Genomic DNA, 23,712 nt, shown 5'->3' with positions numbered 1-23,712 from the left:
ACTGCAGATGATGAAGAGTGTGCTGGAATTTAGCATGTAAATAAACATTTACCGGCCACATTAGGTTCACCTGCACATAATGATTAAGACTACTGGAACTGTATTTAAAAATAAATCACTTTATAATGCCCATGTTGCTTAAACTGCAGCAGATTAATAGACATTGTTAAATTATTATTTCTCTGACAGCGTTAGTCGAACGCCTAAGTCATTTTTTTTTTTTTTTTATAAACTTGGGATCAAGTTCTGCATTTATATGTACATTACAAATACTTGTGACTCCTATGTGGAAAGTCCCAGATTTTCACACTACCACTGAATGTTCCCACAGTCTTTAGATTAGAGTAACTCCAGTCTCTGGCCATGGCGCTTATCTTTTTACACCCACTGTCCGGCCTTTTAAATCAAATGGGAAATGTTATGTCTTCATACATTCCCTCCACTCTGCTCGTCCTTCCACTTTTCTCACTTTTATCTGTTATTTTTGTAGCGGAACCTCCAACATATCCACTAACACCAATGCTGGTGACATTTAGGTGTAAAAGTGGTCACTAGTGCCAACCCCCAAAGCGCCCCCCACCCTCCCACCTCCAAGTCAGAAAGGCTCCTCTGTTTGCACTGGGTCAATGTTAGCTAGAGAGAAAGTTTGGCTTTCTCCTCTCGAGCACTTTCTTTGCCCAGCCCCCTTCTGCCCCTCCATCCATCATTCCATCCAAGCTGGTGCCTGTTGGTATCTCTATCGTAAAACTTTGTGTGGCTGCGTGGCGTGTGATGGGGGTGGGGCGGCGGTGGCTGCACATCCTTTGAAGCTGGACAATGACCTCCAAATTGTTGCTGACTTTCTCTATCTTTATGCACTCACACACAACATCCCATTCACACAGACTTTACTTCCTGGATGCCGTCTGTTTGTTTACTGCACGGTTGTCTCTGTGAGCTCAAGTGCATCCTGGGAGATTGTTTGGGCCTCTCTTTAAAATAATGCTCCATCTGATGTCATGGTAGTTAAACCGCAGCCCTGCGCAACGCTACATGCGGCGAACGAGCCCCACCCACAAGCATGCATATGTCATGATAGGAAACAGATTCGGGCAATTCATTAATCGAATGTAATGTAGTTCAGAATCCATGGAGGCACGTTAACACACACACACACACACACACACACACACATGCATACATACATATTTCATCCTTCTCCAGACACAAAACATTTACTAGCCTGTGTTACCTAAAGGGCTGCTGCAACTCATTAAGTCGGTGGAAATTTTGAGACAAAAAAAAAAACGTCAAGTTGAAAATATTATTTTATAATGGTACATGTGACATACTGGCACAAAACTTTCAAATTACAAACCCATTCCTATTTTTTTTTTATGGGAGGGGGCGAGGGTGACTACACTGGTCATTTCACAAAACCTCTGAGGTTTAGCGGAAGTGTAGACCAAGGTGGAGCTGCGTGTGAGTCCAGGCAGACATGTGGCGGTCTAATCCCACAGACCTAACAAGTGGCTGTTTGGCCAGTAGCCTCACCACCGCTGCCCGCATGGTTAGCGCTCTGCACAAAAAGCCATTTGGCATCGTTATGAGTCACGAGCAGACTGCTACTGCCCATTGGGAGGGCTTCTTTTAGTGCTATTTCATAAATTCTCATTTTACTTTTGTTTGCCTTTTAGGATTTATAACCCTAGTCATAAAGGGTTATAAAACATGGCTCAGTGTTTGATGCTGGCAGCTTTGGAGTCATGCTACTCATTATAAGTGCTGCTGAATGGTGTTATAAGAATAAAAATGACATGTAATGAGAGTGGACATTTTTATACGATTTACTTTACATTTTTATCAAGTTAAGCAGGATTCCGCTAGATGGTGATCAGTCCTCAGTCGACACAGGATCTCTAAAGTTTACTCACCCTGTCGATCAAGAGAGTGCCGAATTTCACCCCTCTGCTCTAAAAAAGTCAATTACTGCTGAGGATTTGAGCAGCATAATGTATGCTACTCATGAGAGCTGCACTGACCTTGTTGGATTACTTGTTAATGTATAAACCATTGGCTTCTCACTTAATTTTAGTTTATTTTTATGTATGTATGTATGTATGTATGTATGTATTTATTTATTTATTTATTTATTTATTTATTTTTATTGATGTCAATCTATCTGCAGCACATAAATTGAATAACCTGTCAGTTGGTCTTTGTCTGCTCCTCTTCATGCTTATGACACTGACGCAACAACAGACCAGAAAATGGATAGTCTGTATCAACTCCCATCAACAGATTACAGACTTGAGCTTGACTCCTTCGACAAAAAAAAAAAAAAAAAGTAATACATTGCACATGGCTGCTAAAATGCATCCCAGATGTGAAGGATTCAAATATTGCGGCCTGTGCTGTCTACACCCTGAAATGTGTGTGCTGTGTCATCAGAAAATGTTTTTAAATACTGTATATCAATTTATTTATACATCCCCAGGGAAATTTTAGGCATTAACTTAATTTTGTTATTGTTTGCTTAGGGCTTGGTGTTCTGAGCCTTGCCGATTGGCATTGATCAAATATTGTTTAAGTTGAGTCTCTCTCTATAAGGATCAATTGATTTTCATGTGAAATCAATGGAGCCTCTTGATGTTAAATCTCACTGAACTCAGGGTCGCATATTTGGTCTTTGGGGGATTCAGATTGACAGGTAGGGGGCAAACTATCACATCTGCTAAATGCAAAGTAAGCCAGATCAATAAAGAATCAATGTGTATGTCAAAGATGTAGCCTTGAGGCCAGATTATACTAAACAAAGACATTAGTTGCCCTGTCTCCAAAAATCACTGCCAATGCCTTCATAAAAATGTGCTGCATGACTATTAGGCAAAAACTGTCATTTATTATTCAAGATATTAAACATATTATCCACATAGTATAAAAATGTATTGTAAGACAATCTTAAAATGCATCTATTCAAAAAATAATTTTGAAAGATTATTCCAATGTGGTTTGGAAGATTTAGCTTGACGTTTCACTCTTTATTTTGCTTCCTCATTGTTTGCATGTCATGTTTTGTCTCAAAAGGCCTGATTTTCACACGCCCTTTTTATCTTTCCTTACCTTGCCAGTTCTCTGTGACTTTTATGATCAGTTTATAGGGCTTGCTCTCTCTCTCTCTCTCTCTCTCTGGTGGGTTGAATAGCAGCAATGGCAGTCTGACTGGCACTCTCCCATCAACTTTACGTCTTGTGATGAAAACACACGAGCACATAGGCCGTCCTGTGGAGAGTTTACTTTGCTCACCGGTGTGCCGTCCCAGACACGAGAGAGGAGCCAGAACGAGCACAACACATACTCGGGCTGCGGTGCATGTGATGAGATTAGACATGGCGGGTATCAGGGGTGCATTTTTACAGATTAGTACGTCACTCTGTGTTACGTTACCCGTAGCTGACGGGTTTTCCGAGAACAGAAGCCTTTAAAAAAGACACTGGCATCGTTTTAACTTTGCACGGCTGTGTCCATCTGAGCTCTTGGCACGTGCACACTTGCATCATTGTTTGTTTGCACTGTTTCTGGGTGTTTCTATCCGACTCAAAAGTCTGTAGTTAAGTGCAGCCGCTAACCGCAAAACATACACAGAGTTCAGCTAGAAAGGCGAAACTTAGCTAAAATAATAATCGGTGCTGAATCTTAAAAGTCAGTGATAGAAAAAATGCCTTGTCATTTAGAAATACTGGACATTTTTGAGCTGGCATGAGTCAACATGGTATCTTTCCATCAACTCAAACTAGGTTTCTTTCTTTTTCATACTGGATTCAGCCTTGTGGCCGTTAAAGTTTTAAATCGCCCCTGTGAATGGAAAACACAGAACTTGAGCCATGAAAGCCATTTGAGCATTTATTGAATATCCTTCAACTCCACCTGAAAGCACCACTGTGGTCACATAGTCCATTTTTCACTAACAAGCTCTCTATGTATCGGGAGAATGAAACTGGCTTTTATTTTCAATGTTGTCAATTCGGTTTTGTAACAATTGTTTGCTGTATCCAAGTTGCTCTTTAAGGTCCGTGAGTTAGTAGATTCTTTATCCTCACCTACTTTCTATTTCCATTTCGTGCTAATGAACCTGGAAACCGAATTTAACAAGCAATACTCAAAGGCTTTTTTCCCCACATACCCGCTCTGTGCGTGAACAGTAGATTAGGATTCGCATATGAGTGTGTTTATCTCCTCAGTATGTGTCCTCACCTCAGCTCTGGTTTGGTTTTGTAATCACTGACACAAATTCGGTCGCATGCATTCTTGCACATGTGTGCGCTTGGCTTTGCCGATTCCAGTTCAACCTTATTGTTTGGATGAATAAGGGTGTGATGTCATGTGAGGGTCAGCAGAAGGACGTTATTGTGTCTGGAGAGCCACGGCGGGTGTGAGGAGGCTGTTTTTGAGTTGTGCACCCCTGACTGGCCCACACAGAGGACCGTTTGTGGTTCGGAAAACCGGAGGAGCGCCGGGAGCCCGCAGGGCAAATGAACTCGCTGTGCGAAAGAAACTGGAGGGCCAGACGTTGGGTTTTGTGTAGACTCTTGCTCGCTCGCTCTCTCTCTCTCTCTCTCTGCTCTGCTCTGCAATACACACACTCTCTCTTTCTCTGTTTTGGACACACTTTTCCTTTCACACACACCGCACACGGAGGTTCACAGTTCAAATAAACAGCAGTCCAAGCAAGCCAGCCAGCCGGGTCTGTAAACAGCAATGGGCTGAGGTGATTTACTTTCTCCCGTCCTTGCTCTCTTTCAGTTCCTCCTAATGGGCCATGCCTTAAAAAGGCAACTTTGAGAAGCGACTGTAACGTTGTTGGAGATGGATTGCACTTCCATAAGAAGGCTCACATTCAAAGAGTGAGTTACTGTTAGACAAAATGTTGGACTTTAAGCAGTGCATTTTGTTTAACATGGAATAATTTTGACACTTAGCACCTGACCCTTAATTTTTCTGTTTATCACTGTCTGACCAGTATTGGATGAGTCATCCATTCTGAAGCGATTCAATCGAATCAGTTATGGTACTAAGCTCTGTCGTCTGCGAATGCTGTTTATCCAAACAGCGTGACTGGAAACAAGCAATTTTCTCGCCTTAGCCAGCCAAGCCCTCACCTCCAGGGGTCTTCACAGGGTCCGTGGAGGTTAGGGATTGGAAGGCAAAGCTTTAACCTGACTGTTGCATGATGGTATGGAGTGATGTGACTGACTGCCGGTCAAGAGTAAGCACTGTTTATTTGATCACTGAATTCATTTACAGTCAAAACAAGAAACTAAACTCCCCCATGTATTAGAAATAATGGTTCCCATTAGTTAAATTAAAAAATGTAAAAAAAACAGGGGCCTATCCCAGCTCACTTTGGGCGAAAGACAGCACCCATGAAGACAAACAACAGAGAATGAGAACCCCGGAACTGAACACACAATGCCTGTACTTCAGTAAGGCGAATAAACCGCGACACGGTCAGTTACTTTGGGCCCCGGCTTTTGTTACCATGACAACCAAGGTTGGGGCTAGGGCATTGGTAAATGACGTGGCAAACAGCTACTCATTCTCAGGCAGACGGGAGTCTAAAGAGAAAAGGGGGTGTTCGATTGAATCTGGACAATTTGCACTTTCCAAATATAGAAAATTGTCACGTGACTATTCATTAATTTTCTTGGGATTGTGTTCAAGACAATGTTTCCAGATGACATCACTTTTAAAACACATCCCGCCCCAAACGTGTCTGTGTGTTTGAATCCTTACAAAAGTTTCTGTACGGTACCCATCATAGCCTCAACCGGGGATTGCGAAAGCGTTATTGCCTTAAACAATAGCAATTTACGCCACGTGGTTTCATGACATTCAATTTAGAATGTAATCACACAATAAGGAAAGAAGGAATTTATTTCACTGAATCCAAGCATGTTGGGAAGTTCTGCTGATATATTTTTACTTGTTCAGTCGTCAAATCAGAAGCTAATGACAAATCTGTAAATCTATCATGTCTTCGTCAATATGTACCAGTATGTGTAAATTCACTTGGACTTCAAAATGTTACCCTTTCAAAATCAGTCTTTTTTTTTGGTTCTTCTATTTTATATAAAAGCAAGAAAAGTTGTGACTCACAGAGATTTGCCACCCACACCACATCATGATCACAACGGGAAGGTAAGAAATGTCAAGGAAGGCTGACTGAGTGGAGTGAGTCAGATAGAAGGGTGGACAAGTGTGGGAGCTGTAATTCATTTATGAAGCTGATGGAAAAACATCACAGTTCATCATTTTTTATTTCGTTATATTTTAGACAACTTTTTCACTTACTGTTCTTTCTGATTATTTGGCTTTCCCCATATCCCGCTGCTTCTATTCTAACCTTCCTATTTACAACCATTTTCCTTTTCTAAACAGAGTGTGACCTCGTGTTGTTTTTTGGGGGGTTCCAAGGGAACAGTAGAACTCTGAAAAATTCTGTGACAAGGCAGAAGCAGTGGTTGGGCACAGCACGTTTGAAATTGAGCTTTGACGCCCAGGAGGGAGCTGTCTGCATTGAAGGTAGATGTTTCGATGGATGTACCGAGATGGAAGCACTGTGGCTGTTTTTTTCTTCATGTGAGTGAGCCTTGAGGGCTCGAAATGGATCAAGCCCCCTTGAGTCAACATGCCACAAGGTCACCTCCTTGCACTGGCTCATAATGTTGGAAACTAACCGTCCAGATTACTTCTTTCTTTCTCTCACATGTCCTTTCCCTCAAATTTTCCCACCGTGACTTAATGACTTGTGCAGGCCTCGGCACCGTCGCAAGACTCCGGTTTGTATTTTAGCCAACTCCATTAAGTTCTTTCAATTGCTCTCCTCATTTCCTTGTTACTTCCCTCTCTTTTGATGAATATAATTTCATCCCTCTAGCTGTGCAGAATTAATCCAGTTAATGCTCAACATGGGTTGAATAATGGTCACTTATCTGCTTCGAACATGGTTCGAAAGGAGCTTAAAGTGAGAGAGCCCTCGGCTACTTCAATAAATCTGCTTTCTGTGTAGAGAAGTTGGACCATAGTACTAATAAGTTATGGCAGCGGGATAGTTAAGCTGTTTTTTTTTTTAAACCACGCCATCCAACCCCCAGAAAGGTCATTTTCACTCAGCGTTATGGTTCTGTGTTTGGTGGAGAAACGGAATCACTTCATCTGAAAATCATTTAACTATCAGGACTTTTATTCTTCCTCCGCCCCTAATTATTTTGGACAGTTCAGGTTGCTTTAGAATGTGGCCCAGTTTGCTTGGTGGTACATCATGTCGCCATAAACGTCTTGGCTGCTTCGACTACCCTGAAGCAGATCGAACAAAATTGCAACCAGACCTGGACAAGATTTGGATAAATGTAAATACTAAAATACTTTCCATGAGAAATCTTTCTTGGCATTGCAAGAAAAGCTGAGGACAGGACGTCCCTCCCTCTCAACATGTCTTGGCTATCAGCTGTTGGGGTTAGCCCCAGCTGCCTTGTATGTTGATTCTCGGGTGATAGCCATCAGCATTTGCCACATGAAAGCAAAGACTTGTGTTTCAAAAAGTATATTCAAGTCAGGGAGCCAATGTTGGAATTGTGGTGTCATCTCAAATCAAGATAAAGTTACTGATTTATCAGAAGGGATTTTCAGATTGTATATATATATATGTCAGATTTTTTTACTTGAGTAATGTCTGTTGGATAAGACGGCTTTCTTACATTCTTATGTTAAAACATATTTATGATGTTGAACATCTTGCACTTTGATAGAGCCGATTATGATTTTGCTTGCTTCAGAAGGGAGTAACCCAGTTTGGCACGCTGTCTAAAATTACCAGGCAGAGAAGACTTTTCAAACATGTCAGCCAATACTATCTGTAGACCCTCAAGACTGTTCTATTCTTCCTTTTTGTAAAATTTTAAATGTTTATTTGGAAAAATGGAATTACTCATTGGCAAAATGACTGACCGCAAGCTCTGTGGTTGCTTCACGCAAAGGACATTGGTGCTTTGAGCTCCTTGGGCCCGTGGAAAGCCTTGGAGGTTTGCCTAAACTGTAATTGAAGTTGTAGTATTTTTAAAGGGGCCACAATTATGAGGTGAGGGTAAGAGGATAGTTGAGTGTTGCCAGCCGTATGTCAGAGAGGATTCCAGAGCAGAAATCTTGGGTGGATTTTGCTGCTTAATTCATATTTTGCAAATCTAGTGAGGATGCACCGAACATGTAAATACATTTTTGACTTGACTTCCCACCCCTTTAAACCATCAAGCCCTGATTTTGACTTGATATTTGTAGTTTCATTGGTGGGTAAGCCTTTTGTCCTTTTTCCAGCTAAAATGTGTTTCTTATGTTAAACAGCTGTTTTGTTTACAGAAACTCGCCTCCTCATTCCCCCATGCGGGTCAAGCACCCTGTGGTTACCCTTACAACTCAAAAGTCTTTCCTTTTGCCTTGGGGCTCTTGATGCAGGAAAATAGTTGGATTCGCATGCAAATTTTTTCAGAGCTTACGCCGCTAATTTCACCAGTGTTTGGGACATGGACTTGCTGACATCACACCGGGATACTAGCCAGGAGGGAAAGTAAAGTGTGCGTGTGCGCAAGCGTGTGTAATGGGCGGATGTGTGTCAAGTTAACTATAGAACGTCCAGACTATTGCAGGAAATGTGCTACTTTTGCTTCAAACGTCATTTAAAAAGAATTCATCCTGCCCTACAGCCATTTCCTATTGCACTTGTCCTCAGTAGGGTCGCAGGTGAGCTGGAGCCTATCCCAGTTGATTTGGGGTGAGAGCTGGCACTCACCCTGCACTGGTCACCAGCCATTTGCATGGCACAAGTAAACAAGACAATAATTCACATTAATAATTATGGTCAACTTAGAGAGTTCACTTAACAAGCATGTTTTTGGAATGTGGGAGAAAACCAAGACATGCATGAGGAGAAATTGCAATTCTTCATTAGAAGACTGGATCAGAAATTAGAACCCTGATGCTCCAAATTAAAATGTAATACTAAAAGTAGTATAAAAGAAATTTTAAAGGTCAATACTTATTCTGTAAAAAAAATATCCACAATGAAAATGTTCACAATAAAAGTTCTAGCTGACACATTTATTGTGAAGGTGCAAACGGGAAGTAATCGTGTCGTTTTATTTAGCTTGGGTTTGCTTGCCGATTAAAGCGCTGTTAAGCGGAGACGCTCCAGTGGCTGCGGTGCGCTTCCACGAACGGAGGCTTTGCGTAAATCGTCTCTCGGACCACGGACGCTGTTAAACCATACGCAGGATATTTCAGTTGCTTTTTTTTATTTCAGAAGTGGAAATTGCAAATAGGAATCTCTGTCCTTCTCTGGATTTGCTGCGCTCTGCAAATTGGGACTTTCTGACGCGCTCTAAGTTGGCTCCTCCACTGTTTTCGTTGGCAGGAATCTCCAATGTGTTTGCAGAAGACGGCCGACTAAACTTTGTTTTTTATTTTTTTTTGCACAGTGGATAGATGTAGTGGCACCACGCATTGGGTAATAGTGGGGCTGTTGTGGCAAATCCAGTTGATGCGATGTGGCCGACGTGTTTGAAAGCATTCAGTGCCGAGGTCAGGACTCTGGCTTCACCCAGACGCACTTAGTAACAAGCAAGGTAAGCACTTTTTCGTGTTTGAATTTGGATGTGTTTGGACTGCGAAGGGAGGATTTGGACGTTCCGAATTGAACACATCAGGATTCATGTTATGTCCTTGACAGTTTTGGAGACTTGCATTGATTTTGCATGCGTCAAGGATGTTCTTAGTTCAAAAACATATAAGCTCCGGCTTTCCCAGAGTAGACGTGTTTTCACTGGTTTATAATAACCCCCTTCTCACCCTGCCTTACCCACCCACCCCAGCCCATCCAATCTCATCCCCTCCCCCTGGAGCGCGCTGGTCAAGCCACCGTGCGCTTGCAGCCGCATCGTCTTTTGTTGTGCAGCCTCTGTGCCATATGGACTGGAGATGCTTGCTGGGTCAACAAGAACACTAACGGATTAAAATTCAATGTGCTTATTGTCTCCGTCGATTTTATCTTATTTTGTTATTTTCGTTAAATATGTAAATGACATAGCATGCCGATAATTATAAAATGAGTTGTTAGGATTTAAATATGTGCACGTGAACGAATTGGCCGGAGTCGCACGATGTGGCTCGATGCACTCTGCAGGTTTGAGAGCTGCAGCCCCCAAATTCCCTCCACGATTCTTGGCTACATTTCAACCCTGGTCATTGCATTGTCTCCTCCAACTGCTGACTGGAGTGGATATTCTGTGATATTTCCCTCCTCAGTGTTTCATTACTATATTGGACCCCACAGTCAGTGGCTTCTGTTTGATGCATCTGTTTCTGGCAGGCAGTTAGCAGGGAGTCTGAAGCCTGTTGTGGTGTGAGGTTTCCTTGGAAGCTGCTTATGTGACTCCCTCTGTTCCCACCTCAAGTGTTCTCACTTTATCGAGCGAGTTGGCACTCAATGAATAAGTCATGGAGTTTGGGCTCAATGGTAATATGTAGCCGTGACTAAAAAAAAGAGAGAAAAAAAATCTGAGTTGGAGTGAAGAGACGTTTACCTTACGACACTGAGAGAATGAGTTTTGCAATATAAAAATATTCTTTCTGTTATTAGAATGCATGTTGTAACTGCTGTGTTTTCATTATACAGTTGGATTTCCACTTTAACATGGATTCAGTTGGATAAGTTGCAATTTGCCAAAAGGCGCTCTAACAACCGGTCTCCCCGTCTGTAATTTGAAAATGTTAAACAATTTAGTAGATTTAGGAGCCCGCATTATGGAGTCCTTCAATTCTAATGCAACTGCAGTTTTTAGGACTTTGGAATAGTTTGAAAGTGCGCTTTGGCGGATGAATGGCTGAATGAATGTTACAGTTGTAACAAAGACCCATGATTAACCCGTGATTCCAAATATACAAGGAACAACCATAGAACTGTATGTTCAAAGGGGGCCCGTGAAGTCTGTACATACAGTTATAAAATAGAGGCGAGATGGTCCAGCTTAAAGCGGCGTCTTCATCATTTACTTAGTGTCATGGAGCATAAATTTAGTTTTATAATGTTACAACTAAGTGAAACCCCTTGATTGGCTTGGCTTTAAGAACTATCTCTTGAGGTTGTTGCTCTGTCCTAAATGTCATGTTGTTAGCAGTGGTGCCTTTATTAGACGTTCTTGGTGACTGCAGCTGCCTTGACTGCAACCCGAGTCCGACTGAATGGCACGGTTCAACTCCAGTTCAGCACACGATGCCTCTTTTCTGACCGGTTTACAACAATGTGTCTAAATGATGTGACACCCATTTTGCTCAGTCTTGATTGTTTGTCTAATGAGCTCTACATCTGAAATACTAATTGAGGTTGGTTGTTTTGATTTGAGCATCTTGTTTAGGCTGTTGTCCCGGAGCTAGACAACTAATAAGAGGACGGAACTTTGTCCCTCAGTCGTGAGTTATGACGAGTAGATGGTAGAGTAATCACTGGCTTCGGGAACACGCTGCATCTGGCTCGCACTAATTGGCAGCTAATGGAAAATGTCGTCCTTGTCTAGACTGACTTTTGTCAGGAACACCTCCAGTCATGTTTAACCGTGACAAAATCAAGTGACGTCTCTTCGGACAGAAATGTTAACATAAAGGTGTTAGGGGAAAGATTTGCTTTTCTTTTCACAAGTTATATAGCAAACACAAAACAGAGTAAAGTGAAAAGTTGTGGCTGTGGTGTGCATGTAGGTCATGTTCTCTCCATTCTTTGCTTGTCATTGAGCACAAGTCTGCCAGTTGAATCTGCAATTTTCATCTGATATGGAAAAAACAGCTTATGGGAGTTACTCGAGATTCATTGTGAAAGAAGACTCGATTAAAACTGGAGCTGGAGTAGGCTGTTTTAAAAACTTGAGTTAAATAGGTCAAATCTTATTTTCCAAGGTAGAGCACTAAATGTGCCTTTTTTTTGAATAGATGTCACAAAGAATGCTCCTGGTTCTGCATTTTCCTATTTTTCTGCATCCTTGCACACTCACAAGATGAACCTGGTGGTCACACAGAAAGATCCCAACATATCGTTGAGGTTTTGCTACGCTCCTACGTGGGCGCGACACAGACAGTATAAGATTGTTTTGGAGAGGACAGACCTTCTTCCCCATCTGGCAGAAAAAGGCCGCACAGCTGCGTGTTAATCTTTTTGACATCCATTAAATAGTTCAACTGAGAATAAGCCGTTTTCTGGTAGTTATTAGCAATTGAACCAAAATCAACATGGGCGCAGAGAGTACTGACTCAACCCCTCCCACATCTTAAAAGTCTTTGTAAGACGTTTTTTTTAATCTCTCTTTCTCATTCCTGAACTTCCGTTTTCATCTACTTGGGTTCTCTCTTTCTGGTGTCACTTGAGTGTTTTGTGAAAAGGTGCAGGTTGGTTGGAGAGCAAGGCGGTCTTTTCAATGACTCGCTCTCATGAATGGTCATGTGTCAAGTGACCCCCGTGTCATGCCCGGCGTAAACAATCAATGAGGATGAAGGCTTCCAAATGGCAAGTTTAAGGTCTGAGAATTGTGAGTCAAAGAGTAACACACTGATTTGAAGTGCCATGAAAATTCATAATCTCTGTGAATGTCATCTACACTCCATAAATCCCAGGGTTGTATATTTTAACATTTTCCCAGGGGCCAAATACTTTCATTCATATTTAAAAGTGGAAACTTTTCACACTTTCCTGATTTTCACTTGATTCATTTATGAGGCGTCAGGGATGTGCTTGACTTATCCAAATCTTTGCTAATTGAAATCATGCAGATTACAAGAGGAAGCTCTGGTATCTAGTTTCCGTGGAGGGGAAATCCCAGCATGTGCGTGAAAACTGTTGTAAATCACAAGGACAGACAGGGGGGGCAGGGCTTTCGTTGTGCCTCGGGAGGTTGTCAGGATCTCTGCCAGAACTCATGTGGTGAGGAGATATTTGCCAGGTGAAGCACTGGAGGATGCTTATCAAACATCTGCACACGGAGGCGGGGCTTATTGGTGGGAGGCTTGTGTATTGATAAAGGTAACGTGGGTGGATCTTGAGCCATGTATTTGTAATTAGATTTCTTCTTTTTTTTTAATATATATTCAGTAGATTGTACTCTTTGAAAGCAGAAGTTCTGGAAGAAACTTGGTGGGGGGGCAGGAGGACACCGGTGTATGTGCTCCAAGAAGGAATGCAGCGTGAAATGTTTGACTTCAGGTTCTTCAAGGCTATATTTGTATATAGGCCCAAAGCTGAGCCCAAGGCAGAAATAGAAACAGCTGACCACTTGACATGCTGTCAGGCGGGCTGACTTGTTCTTTTGTCCTCACATTTGCTGCTTTATTTTGTCTTTTGAAGCGCGTTCTTTTTCTGTTACGGCGAAGCTGCGTTAAATTAGAAATGATGACATAGAAGGAAAGTCGGGTTGCTTTGAATTGTGCCGCTGTAATAACTTGGCAATTTTTTGTTTTGCCTTTTTATCACAGCCTGAAGTATTGACGGAAAGTGCAGTTGGCAATTTGGTGGTTTACTTCTAGATGTTTTTTTTTTTTGGTTTGCCTTTCCATCTACATGCTGTTGAGAAACTCCAACTTTTGACCTGTTTGTATCCTTCACGTGCCATATGACAAGTTGAGACATATTACAGTGACGCTTTTATTTAAGCGGACACCGGGGATGAAATAAAACCTCAAGATACAAATAAGTAAGGCTCAGGCAGCTGTGCGCAATGTGCCATCGACGCTTCAGGCACATCTTTGACCACCCGAGAGTCAGTATGTTTCATACAGTGTGCTGAGTGTCTGTCAGCTCTTCCAGTCAGACAAGTAGGCGTCCGTCTGGGACGTTAATGAGATTGTCTCCCTGTTTTTGCTGCCTTAGGGGGGCCTCAAGGACAAAGCCAATCTGTACAGTATGCGACTCGCCCCATTTTGCGTAAACAGTCAGTCAAGGTGGCTCATATGATTTCTTTTTTTAAGACCCAATCTCCCAATGAGCAATAGTTTCATGCTAATCTCTAATTGTAATGCAGTTCTTGAAAATAAGGGTTTAAGAAATTTGACAATGTCACTTGGGAATCATGTCATTACGTTTTTTTCCATTTTCAAGTTGCCAAAATACTTAATCTATGAGTTTTAAACTAGCAATTTGCTTCACTTCTATTCTTTTGTGGTTTGTTTCCACAGCAAAGTGTCATGGGGTGGTCATAACTGCATTAGCTTTGTAAGTGGTGAGATAAGGCAGCGGCTTGACAGGGGAAACTTGCCAATGAGTGGAAGGAAAATAAACACAGCACATAGTTATGCTACATGCTGACATTATTCGTTAACGGCACCAATAGTTCTTCTTTATTGGCAGAGTCGGTATTTTATCTTATTTTTTTACATCATACTGACCCCCTTTTTTACTGCATTGCTTGACTAACTGAACTGTGCTAGCTGCGAAATGTTAATCATGTTCTTGTGTTCACAATTGTGCTTTCTATCGTGGCTGGCTTCGTTCTGCTATTATTCCTTGTTCTTGAGCTCCTCAGAGGGTTGTTAAGCATTGTATGCACTGCCTCAACATTTTTACTGTGAGTGTACTGTGGGAGGCTTGACCTTTGACCTAAGAGGACTTTACACTCCTTGTGAGTAAAGACCCCATCTGGTTTTAAGAAAAAGTCAAAGGCTATTTACAGAATTATCAATGGGGCTTAGCTGCGCTTACGACCAAGTAGGTGGGATGATTAGATTTTCCTCACACTTCTATAAAAAGGCTGTCAAAATAGGACTCTATTTTTTCCCCCTTTGGTAATTTACAACTTGTTTCATGGACCTAAAATCACTTCTTTTGTATCTGCTTGTTTCTGATGAACCCATCCTTACAGTGATTTATTAAAGAGTATGTTTCCAAATTCATGGTGTTCCCTCTGAATTGCTGAGCTCAAATGAAAAATGTTTCCACGCCACAAAGCTGAGCTGCATAAATTAGATCATCTAGACAGTTCTTATTTTTGACTCCAATTTTATTTTGCTTTTGTAATGTGTCCAGTGCCATCATTTAAAGGAGCTTCTTTTTTTTTTTTTTCACGTTAGGAAGATCTGTGTGCATTGTAAGTGTCGCCGGGAGGAGCATGCAGTGACCGCCATGCCTGTGGAAATGGAGAAGACGGTCACCAAGCTGATGTACGACTTCCAGAGGAACTCGACTTCGGACGATGACTCCGGATGCGCCCTGGAGGAGTACGCCTGGGTACCACCAGGACTCAAACCTGAACAGGTACAGTGCACCGCAACACACATTTAAAATCTTCAACCATCTGCTTTTGCATACACTCGACAGCAACTTCATTAGCTATTTAATACACAAGAACTATTCGTTTCCATGATAGTTCGTCAGTTTTGCTTGCTGAGCCTGCGGGCTAAATGATAACAAGGGTTCCAAAGCTCCCGCAGTCCCTCGATCCATCCTGCTTGCAAACATGTTTGCATAAAATTTCATGAGGCCTTGCAGCGACGGCAGCTAAGCTCGTGTGATACACAAACACGTTAAACAGCCCAATTACTTCATTGAGGAGGGTTTCTGGATTTATTGGCTGGGAGGAGTGTTTATGGAAGCCATTTTGTTTTTGTTGATGAGCGAAGGGTGACGAACTGGTCAATACAAAGCCATCGCTTTTCACCCCAAGAGGCTATTTTTCATTTCCCTCTTGGGTCACATGGCTAACCTTGAAGTCAATTAGGCTCATGTCTCGGGGATTGTGACTTTGCCAGCAGTCAGGCCAAAGCGGAACCTGACCTGGTGAATGATTAACACATTTTATTCCCATTCGGTGGTAATGATAAAAGATTTATAAGAATGGAGGAGAAATTTGCCCAAAGAGTGAAAATTTTAAAATTTTCACATATCTTCTATTTATAATAGCTACAATAAATAATACGAATGAATGAACGAACGAACAAGGTGCTAGTACGCAAACAAAAAGTACATCCCTTGTATTTTTAGGGAATGGCTTTTCACCAGACTGCTAATCTTTTTTTATTCCCTGGTGATCATTATAACACCTAACATGGTGTCTCCACCTCCATCACTTGTTAAGCAGTCTTCTCCTTTTGTCTGACCCTCCGAAGGAGTCACTCCTGTCGTTTTAACGTTCAAAACACTGTTCGGTACTGATCGAAATTGTGATCTGTCTTTAGTTTCATCTGTTTTTGATTACAGTTATTATCACAAGCTGTTCCGCCCGCCTCTCGCCGCAATCGGGTGTGTATTCTGTGAGCGGTATCTGTGTTCAGATCTTATCCTCAGGGCAGTGGGCCTTTAACCTCCCAAATACTACCCTGTTGTTGTTGCTGTTGGAAGCATGTGTCATGCGTGCTCCTCTGGTAGTATGAGCATTTTCTCCGCTTGTGAGAAAACGTTATGTTTTGGGCCTTGCTACTGAACGCACCTCTGCAACAACATTTGAAGCCAACAAAAGCAAAGCCACAAAAGGAATCTAGTTACCTTTCTTGCCAAGAATGTAACTAATAGACTCTGGAGTCAGTAGATCCATTCATGTGACAGATGGGTTGTAAAGATTGTCCTGACGAAGTCAATGGTATTGATCTCCTTTCCATTCCAATGATTTGCTTTGGAGCCGTCACAAAAACTATAACTACTGCCATCAGATCCTCTTATGCTACATGTAATGTTTATTTACCTCTTTCATATCCCTTTAAGTTGACCCCCTGGAGCAACTCTCATTCATGTTTGAGTGCCTGACCTCCGTAATACCTCGACCCCCAGTTACAGTGCAATAATGAGAGTACCATAAATAACAGGCAGATGACAGTCAGTGCAATGCAAAGAATGTCCTGGTAATTTGAAATGGACAGATTAACATTAATCTTGCTTCCTCTACACCTACTTCTCTACTGTACGTGCATATATGTTAATCACTTCTTATCCACGTGTGCGGGGGCGCACACATGTGACATGTCAGTCATACATTCCTTTGTCCATGACCAGAGATAGAAAGGCAAGATTACGTTCAGTCTATGCCCCATGAATCAAACTGCGAGTCACTCCTGGTCTTAAATCAATTTTTTCTACTCTAGGCGAAAGATTTTTAAAATTAGCTAATAGCTACATGCAGCCAACCATATAATGGCAAAAATAAAAGGTAAGATAGAAAAGAGCTTAGCGATTTTGTCTAATTGAATATTTGTCAGGGTTCGTAAAATTCACAAAATTTATAACCCACGCGGTCATCAGGTAGTTTATAAATATTTCTGCACACACAGACAAAAGAAAACCAGATATGTGGTAAAATGATGGCCAAAGGAGAAACCGCACAACAGCCTTTAGGAGTAATTTGACCACAACAAAAAATGGTTGTCAGCAGCATCCCAATCAATCCTCTCATTTCTTTGTCAGGTGCATCAGTACTACAGCTCCCTCCCTGAGGACAAGGTGCCCTATGTTAACAGCCCGGGAGAGAAATATCGTATCAAACAGCTCCTCCATCAGCTGCCGCCCCACGACAATGAGGTGAGAGTCCAAACGGAGCCCCTCCCCCACTACCTTCAGCCATCTCACCCTTCCTCCCTCCTTCAGGGCAAGGGAGACAAGACAGAAATTCCATTAGCCGAAAACCAATTATGAAATCTTTCCTTGCTGTAATGCTTAGTAAATGCCCTAAAGGTAAAAGAGAAGTGACACCGACCATTTTATTGTCCCATATTCAGGTGCGCTATTGCAACAGTTTGGATGACGAGGAGAAACGAGAGCTTAAGCTCTTTAGCAACCAACGGAAACGGGAAAACCTCGGTCGTGGCAACGTCCGGCCTTTTACCGTGACCATGACGGGAGCCATCTGCGAACAGGTAGAATGTGTGTCTAATATCAACATTTAAGTCACACATGAAAACGACATCATCTCCTCTCCCATCTGTTGTCAGTGTGGCAACCAGATCAACGGCGGCGACATCGCAGTGTTTGCATCTCGCGCCGGCCACGCCTTGTGTTGGCACCCGGCTTGCTTCGTGTGCAGCATGTGCAACGAGCTCCTTGTGGACCTCATCTACTTTTATCAAGACGGGAAGATCTACTGCGGCCGGCACCACGCCGAGAGGCTGAAGCCGCGTTGCACAGCTTGCGATGAGGTAGCAGAGCACTAAACTGCTGTCATATGATTTTACTCACACGCACACATTGTGAAACCATCAACTCTACAATTAACACAAAGTTCTCTCACTTAATGGGGGACACTGACACTGTTCTGACTTCAAATGCACATCTGGCTTAAAGTCGAAGCTGCTTAAAAGAAATAAATGAAATAAACATCACATGGTTTGTCCATGACGAATCACAATCAAATGCGATTACTCATCTGATCAAAACTGACCCTAAAACTGTGTTGTCAAGTATTTAATTTTGCTTTTAAGAATTTCTTTTGGTATTTTGTTATGGTTGCCAAATAACCATAAGAAAATTTAGTAACACTGTCTGGAACTCGTATTATCACTGATAGTTCCACAAAGACATTATCCACGCGGACCCGCATCTTTGCACAATGTCTTTTTTGTGTCACACACTCAACAGTCCTTTTGAATGATTGATAAATGTTCTCCCCCTTGGCCACACCACAGAAGAGAGAAAAAGGCATAGTCTGCTGTCTAATTGTCTGGACATGGATTATTCGCAGCTAATTCAGATGACCCACTTGAAGAAATGAAAAGTAAACTTGAAAGATTATTTTGGCACTCGCTTCCATGCACATTTTGTTTCGTGGTTTTCCATTTTTAACCCCAGACAAGAAAAACAAACCATGATTCGCAACATCAAGGGACTGGCCTGGTGTAACAAAATAAAAAAATAAAAAAGAACATCGTCATCCTAGAACTGGGCAGACTTAGCACCTCATGTGAACTTCCCTGTGCCTGACCCCAACATGTTTGGAACAGATGGGCATGAGTCCCGCGAGATTGATACCCAACAAGTCCCAAACAAGCCTCTCACATATTCACTATCTAACTCTACTAATCTGTTGGAATGAAAAGCATGTGTGTTGTGAAAACCAGACTTTGTCAATGATAGTGAGGCTTCATCTCTGTAGGCTAAGATCTTCTCGGATTTGTCCCTTCTCAGATCATCTTGGCGGACGAGTGCACCGAGGCCGAAGGCCGTCACTGGCACATGAAGCACTTCTGCTGTTTCGAGTGCGAGACGGTGCTCGGGGGCCAGCGCTACATCATGAAGGATGGAAGGCCGTACTGTTGCTCCTGCTTTGAATCCCTCTACGCCGAGTACTGTGATTCCTGCGGAGAACATATTGGTACGCAGTATAGAAGCGGAATGTAGAGGAGAAAAAACACAACGATTTTTTTTATCTATCAGGCCTACCTAAGTAATATATTCATGCAATGCAGACCAAGACCGGGACTAAATTTAAATTATTCTAAATAAATGCTGTCGTCTGACAGTGTTATAGGCAATCCCTGAAACGATTACAAAACTGACGCTTGAAAACCCAGATGGCAGCTATTACCCAATAAAAAAACAAAACATTCCCTCCCCATGTGGCAAAAAAGTTTTTCATTTATTCATGACTGGCAAAATTCCACAGAGATTGCCTCAGAGTACAATTTAATTGGAGTCTTGCTGTTTTTCTCAAAAGACAATTTGTACCTCTGTTCTCGAATTAACGTTGACCTTGAAAATGCAAGCTTTTTTATCAACTCTGTGCCATGTGTTCTACCCGCAGGCATTGACCAAGGCCAGATGACGTACGACGGGCAGCACTGGCATGCCTCCGAGGGTTGCTTTTGTTGTGCCCGCTGCAAGCGCTCCCTGCTGGGTCGACCCTTCCTGCCCAAGCAAGGTCAAATCTTCTGCTCCCGTTCTTGCAGTCTGGGCGAGGAGCCCAATGGCTCGGACTCTTCAGATTCCGCCTTTCAGAGCGCTCGCTCCACCAGAGAGTCCAGACGCAGCTCCAAGGCAGCAAAAAGTGGCAGCGGAGGGCAAACGGAAGCGATATTGGGCGAGGTGGACCCGTTGTCTTTACAAATGGACCTACTGAGTCTCTCGAGTCAAACCCCCAGTTTGACACGCGAGCCACCTGCCTGGCAGAACCAGAAGCATGTCGTCGATGGCTACAAATTGGATTCCCAAGCTGAATCGACGGCTAACCCCACCCCTCTGCAGCTCCTCAGCCAGTGCAATGTCAGAACGTCCTGTAACCCGCCATGCCCCGGGCAGAATAATCAACAGCAAGACCACAGGGTCAAAGAGACCGGCGGCCCAAAGAGACCGTCAATCTCGGCTCTGAAAGGTCACTCTCTAAACGAGATGTGGTTCCAACAGCCAGCTCCAGATGATTTCTATGGCCCAAAGCTAAGGACCCAGACGAGTTTCCCTGAGGTATCTCAGCAGTCCCAGCACAATGGCGGATTCTCTGCAGACAAACGCTCCATCAGTCTGCACGGCTTTCAAAGGGACCGAGATGTTGTTCCTCCACCAGCCACCCAAGTGGCCAGAAGCAGGAACCCCATCAACGCACTTAACTTTACCGAGCAACTGACACCTCTCGAGCAGACCCCGAGAGGATCCATGGAGTGCTTGCCCATATCCAACACGACAGGTGGGTGATTACACTTTTCTCCTGCTCCAGTGAAATGACCTCAACTCTTATGTTCTCGTACTGCGCAGGCCAATCTGCCGAAGGAGGCGGGAAGCGACAAGAACACCTGTCACGTTTCTCCATGCCTGATCTGAGCAAAGACCCCGGAATGAACGTCTCGGAGAAAACCCTGAACTCCTCCGTTCAGTTTCAGAGCTCCGACTCCCTTCACCGTGTCAACGGTGGTCAGCCCTACATGGAAATCAATCCCTCCATGTCTTCTCAGTACCAGTTGCAGTATTGTGATCCCTCCGGTGCAGGGCCGAGCAGGAGCTCCACTCATTTACCTCCTGGATTCACCTACCAGGAGGAAGACAGAACGAGTCTGGTGAGCAGCGCCAACGCTGCCCGCCTGCCACCCATAAGTGAGCGCAGGGTAAGCGGTGTGAGAGGAGCGAGCGTCAGGATTGAAGTGCCGGAGGAAACTCCTCAGAGACGGAGGCACCACCACCACCACCACCGCTCCAGAAGATCCCAACGTTCTCGCTCAGAAAACGCTCTCAACCTGGTTGCCGAGCGCAGGGTGAGACCTCAGGAAAGACCGCAGCTTCACGTTCGAGAGGATTACGACCGCTTTCCTCCCCCGAGGAGCGCCAGGGAGCACTTTGGAGTCACGGGAGGAGGGAGATACCAACCGCAACTGTTTCGGCAGTGCCCCAGGACCACGTCGGATTTATCGCTCCAGAACCCCGGAGCCGGGCGACGCACGGGCTTGAATCAGTACTCCTGGGACGACTATGATGACGACTGGTGCTCCACTTGCTCGTCATCGTCTGAGTCAGAGGACGAAGGTTACTTCCTGGGGGAGCCCATCCCCCGACCCCTCCAGATGCGCTACCTCAGCAATCAGGAGCTGGTCCACAAGTACAGCAGCGGGATGGGAGGAACCAACCGCAGTGCGCAGCTGAGTACGCACAAACGGCGGAAAAGCAAGAACTGCATTATTTCCTAACGTTTTGCTTTGTGCCGCAGCTTGAGTCGACTCATTTTTTTTATCTGGAGAACAGATGGATAAAGTTCATTTATAGAGTGCTTGAGCAATAGGCAGTAGCAAACTGCAGTCGTGAAGAGTGAAACACAGCATTGTTTGTCGTCGTATTAATCAGATTGCTCAACATTTTGCTATAAAATAAAAACCATAGTAAAGTCTGTATTACACAAAATTTTATAGGTCAAACTTAGAAACAAATAAAATATCTCAAAAACCTGATGTGCTTGGAAAACAAGCAGATTTTTTTTATCAGCGTCAAAAATACATCAAGGGACACATAAAGCCACATCTGATTAAAATTGTCTGTTCACCAGTGACCAATTTTTTTCTCTCATGCAGAGTTTTATCGACTCAATATTTTTATTTTTTAAAGCTGATGTGCAATGTTTTTAAATGCATATAGTCTGTTTGGTACAATTTAGCTTTTCATGGTGTGATTCTTTTTTTTTCCCCCAAATAGGCCGCGCTGTTGTATTTGGCTGATAGTATGTACATAGCTAAATGAACTAATAATTTCACTTAAGTTAATGAAGTCGTAAATGTAAATATGGTTGTAAATGAGGCCTCATATTTTTATATTTTGTACGTATTAAATATATGTAGATATACAGTAGATAACAAGACGAACAGCGTCAACATGAGACTTGGCTGACCTGATTCTGCATTTGTAATAGAGGATTATTTCAGCCATTAGTTCGATTGACAGCTTGTGTTTTCCTCTCGAGTGTGTCAAACAAGTGCGTGACTGTTCAGCATAGCAGTTTGGTGCATACATGAATAATAATCCGCAGTGGACTTTGATGTAGAGTTGGATTGGTAATATATGCAAGATGGCATTTGAAACCAAATCTTTGGTTGTATTGCATCAGCGCTTAAGAATTGGAACTTGAGCACACTGGGATTTTGTATTTCAACAATTTGCATAGTTGTCAAACTCACTCTTAAAGAACTTCTTTGCTCCAGGTCTCCTTCTACAGTTGCTACTAAACAAGCCATGCCATTTTATTCTCCTGCTAACAAACCATCTGTGTTGTAAAATCCTGTTTTGAAATCAAATAAAAAATATTGTCTGATCATTTGAGTGTGCTGAAAAGTTTGTTCAAGCACTGCAGGGTGTGACCTGCGTTAAATCAAGACGCTGTCAAATGCTCATCCTCACAGCCTGATCTTTTTATAAATGACGTTTACGTAGGAAACAGGGGTGTTTGTCGGGGCATGGCTACCACATGATTGACAATTTACAACCACAGATAAAAGTGCTTTACCGCAGTTCCACCCTGTCATTCCATTGTGGTCTCGTGTGGTCCCAATGCACCCAGATGATAAAGCCTAATCTGCCAAACCAAACAGGAGGCTTCAAAACATCCACAGGCCATATGGTGACGTCAAGCTTGTGAAATGCTTTTAATGTATTGGATAATGTTAAACATCTATCCACCCATTTGCTGTACTGTTTATCCTGTTGAGGTTTGTGGCTGAACTGCAGCGTAGAACGCACACCCTGGATTGGTCGCTGGCCAATCGTGGGGCACATCTAAACAATCAAGCTGACAACTAGGCCTGGTTTATTGCTGCTTCTCCTTTCTCGTCTTGCTATACTACTTTTGTTAACTGTCACTTCTGTGTCCTCCAAGTGAACCATTCACAAGCAGTTTTATTGAAAATTCTTTTCACCAGCATAACAATCAGTTTAAATACTGTTATGTTAAGTGTCTGGATGCATAAAAGCGTAACAAGATGTGTCATACTGTAAATTGGATTGCATCTGACCTCCATATGGTAAATGAGGATTATTGCTGCTAGCCCTCCTAAGCCACATTAGCGCACACACCTACTGTATGTTATGTACAAAGTGTTTCAGCACTTAGTTCATGATTAGAGGCGACGGAGCGTTTAAAGGCTGTTGGCACGACTGGCATGTGAGTGAGTTTACGTCACATGACCTCGACTTTTGTGAGCTGATGAAATAGTCAGCTGTGCTGCATCCAAAAACAGCAGTCCAAGCATGTGACTTACATTTCA

The 23,712-nt window shown here is 42.9% G+C and overlaps 1 protein-coding gene across 2 annotated transcripts in view; it reads left to right on the top strand.

Annotated features, from left to right (window-relative positions):
- Positions 1-22,757, top strand: part of prickle2b (prickle homolog 2b) — a 44,090-nt gene extending 21,333 nt beyond the window's left edge. The window contains exons 1-8 of one of the 2 annotated variants that reach the window (XM_085924914.1): positions 9,246-9,653; positions 15,133-15,316; positions 17,456-17,569; positions 17,767-17,904; positions 17,980-18,183; positions 19,169-19,355; positions 19,785-20,660; positions 20,729-22,757. In XM_085924914.1, the coding sequence (XP_085781040.1) occupies positions 15,185-15,316; positions 17,456-17,569; positions 17,767-17,904; positions 17,980-18,183; positions 19,169-19,355; positions 19,785-20,660; positions 20,729-21,651 (2,574 nt within the window). In that variant the 5' untranslated portion in view covers positions 9,246-9,653; positions 15,133-15,184 and the 3' untranslated portion in view covers positions 21,652-22,757. Of the gene's footprint in view, positions 1-9,245; positions 9,654-15,132; positions 15,317-17,455; positions 17,570-17,766; positions 17,905-17,979; positions 18,184-19,168; positions 19,356-19,784; positions 20,661-20,728 lie in introns of those variants that run through there. The other variant, XM_085924913.1, reaches the window with a different exon arrangement.
- The last annotated feature ends 955 nt before the right edge of the window (positions 22,758-23,712 follow it).

The sequence above is a fragment of the Syngnathus leptorhynchus genome, chromosome 11 (genome assembly GCF_054491065.1).
Source record: "Syngnathus leptorhynchus isolate UIUO chromosome 11, UIUO_Slep, whole genome shotgun sequence".
NCBI classification, from domain to species: Eukaryota; Metazoa; Chordata; class Actinopteri; order Syngnathiformes; family Syngnathidae; genus Syngnathus; species Syngnathus leptorhynchus.
This window is presented reverse-complemented; position numbering and strand designations above follow the sequence as displayed.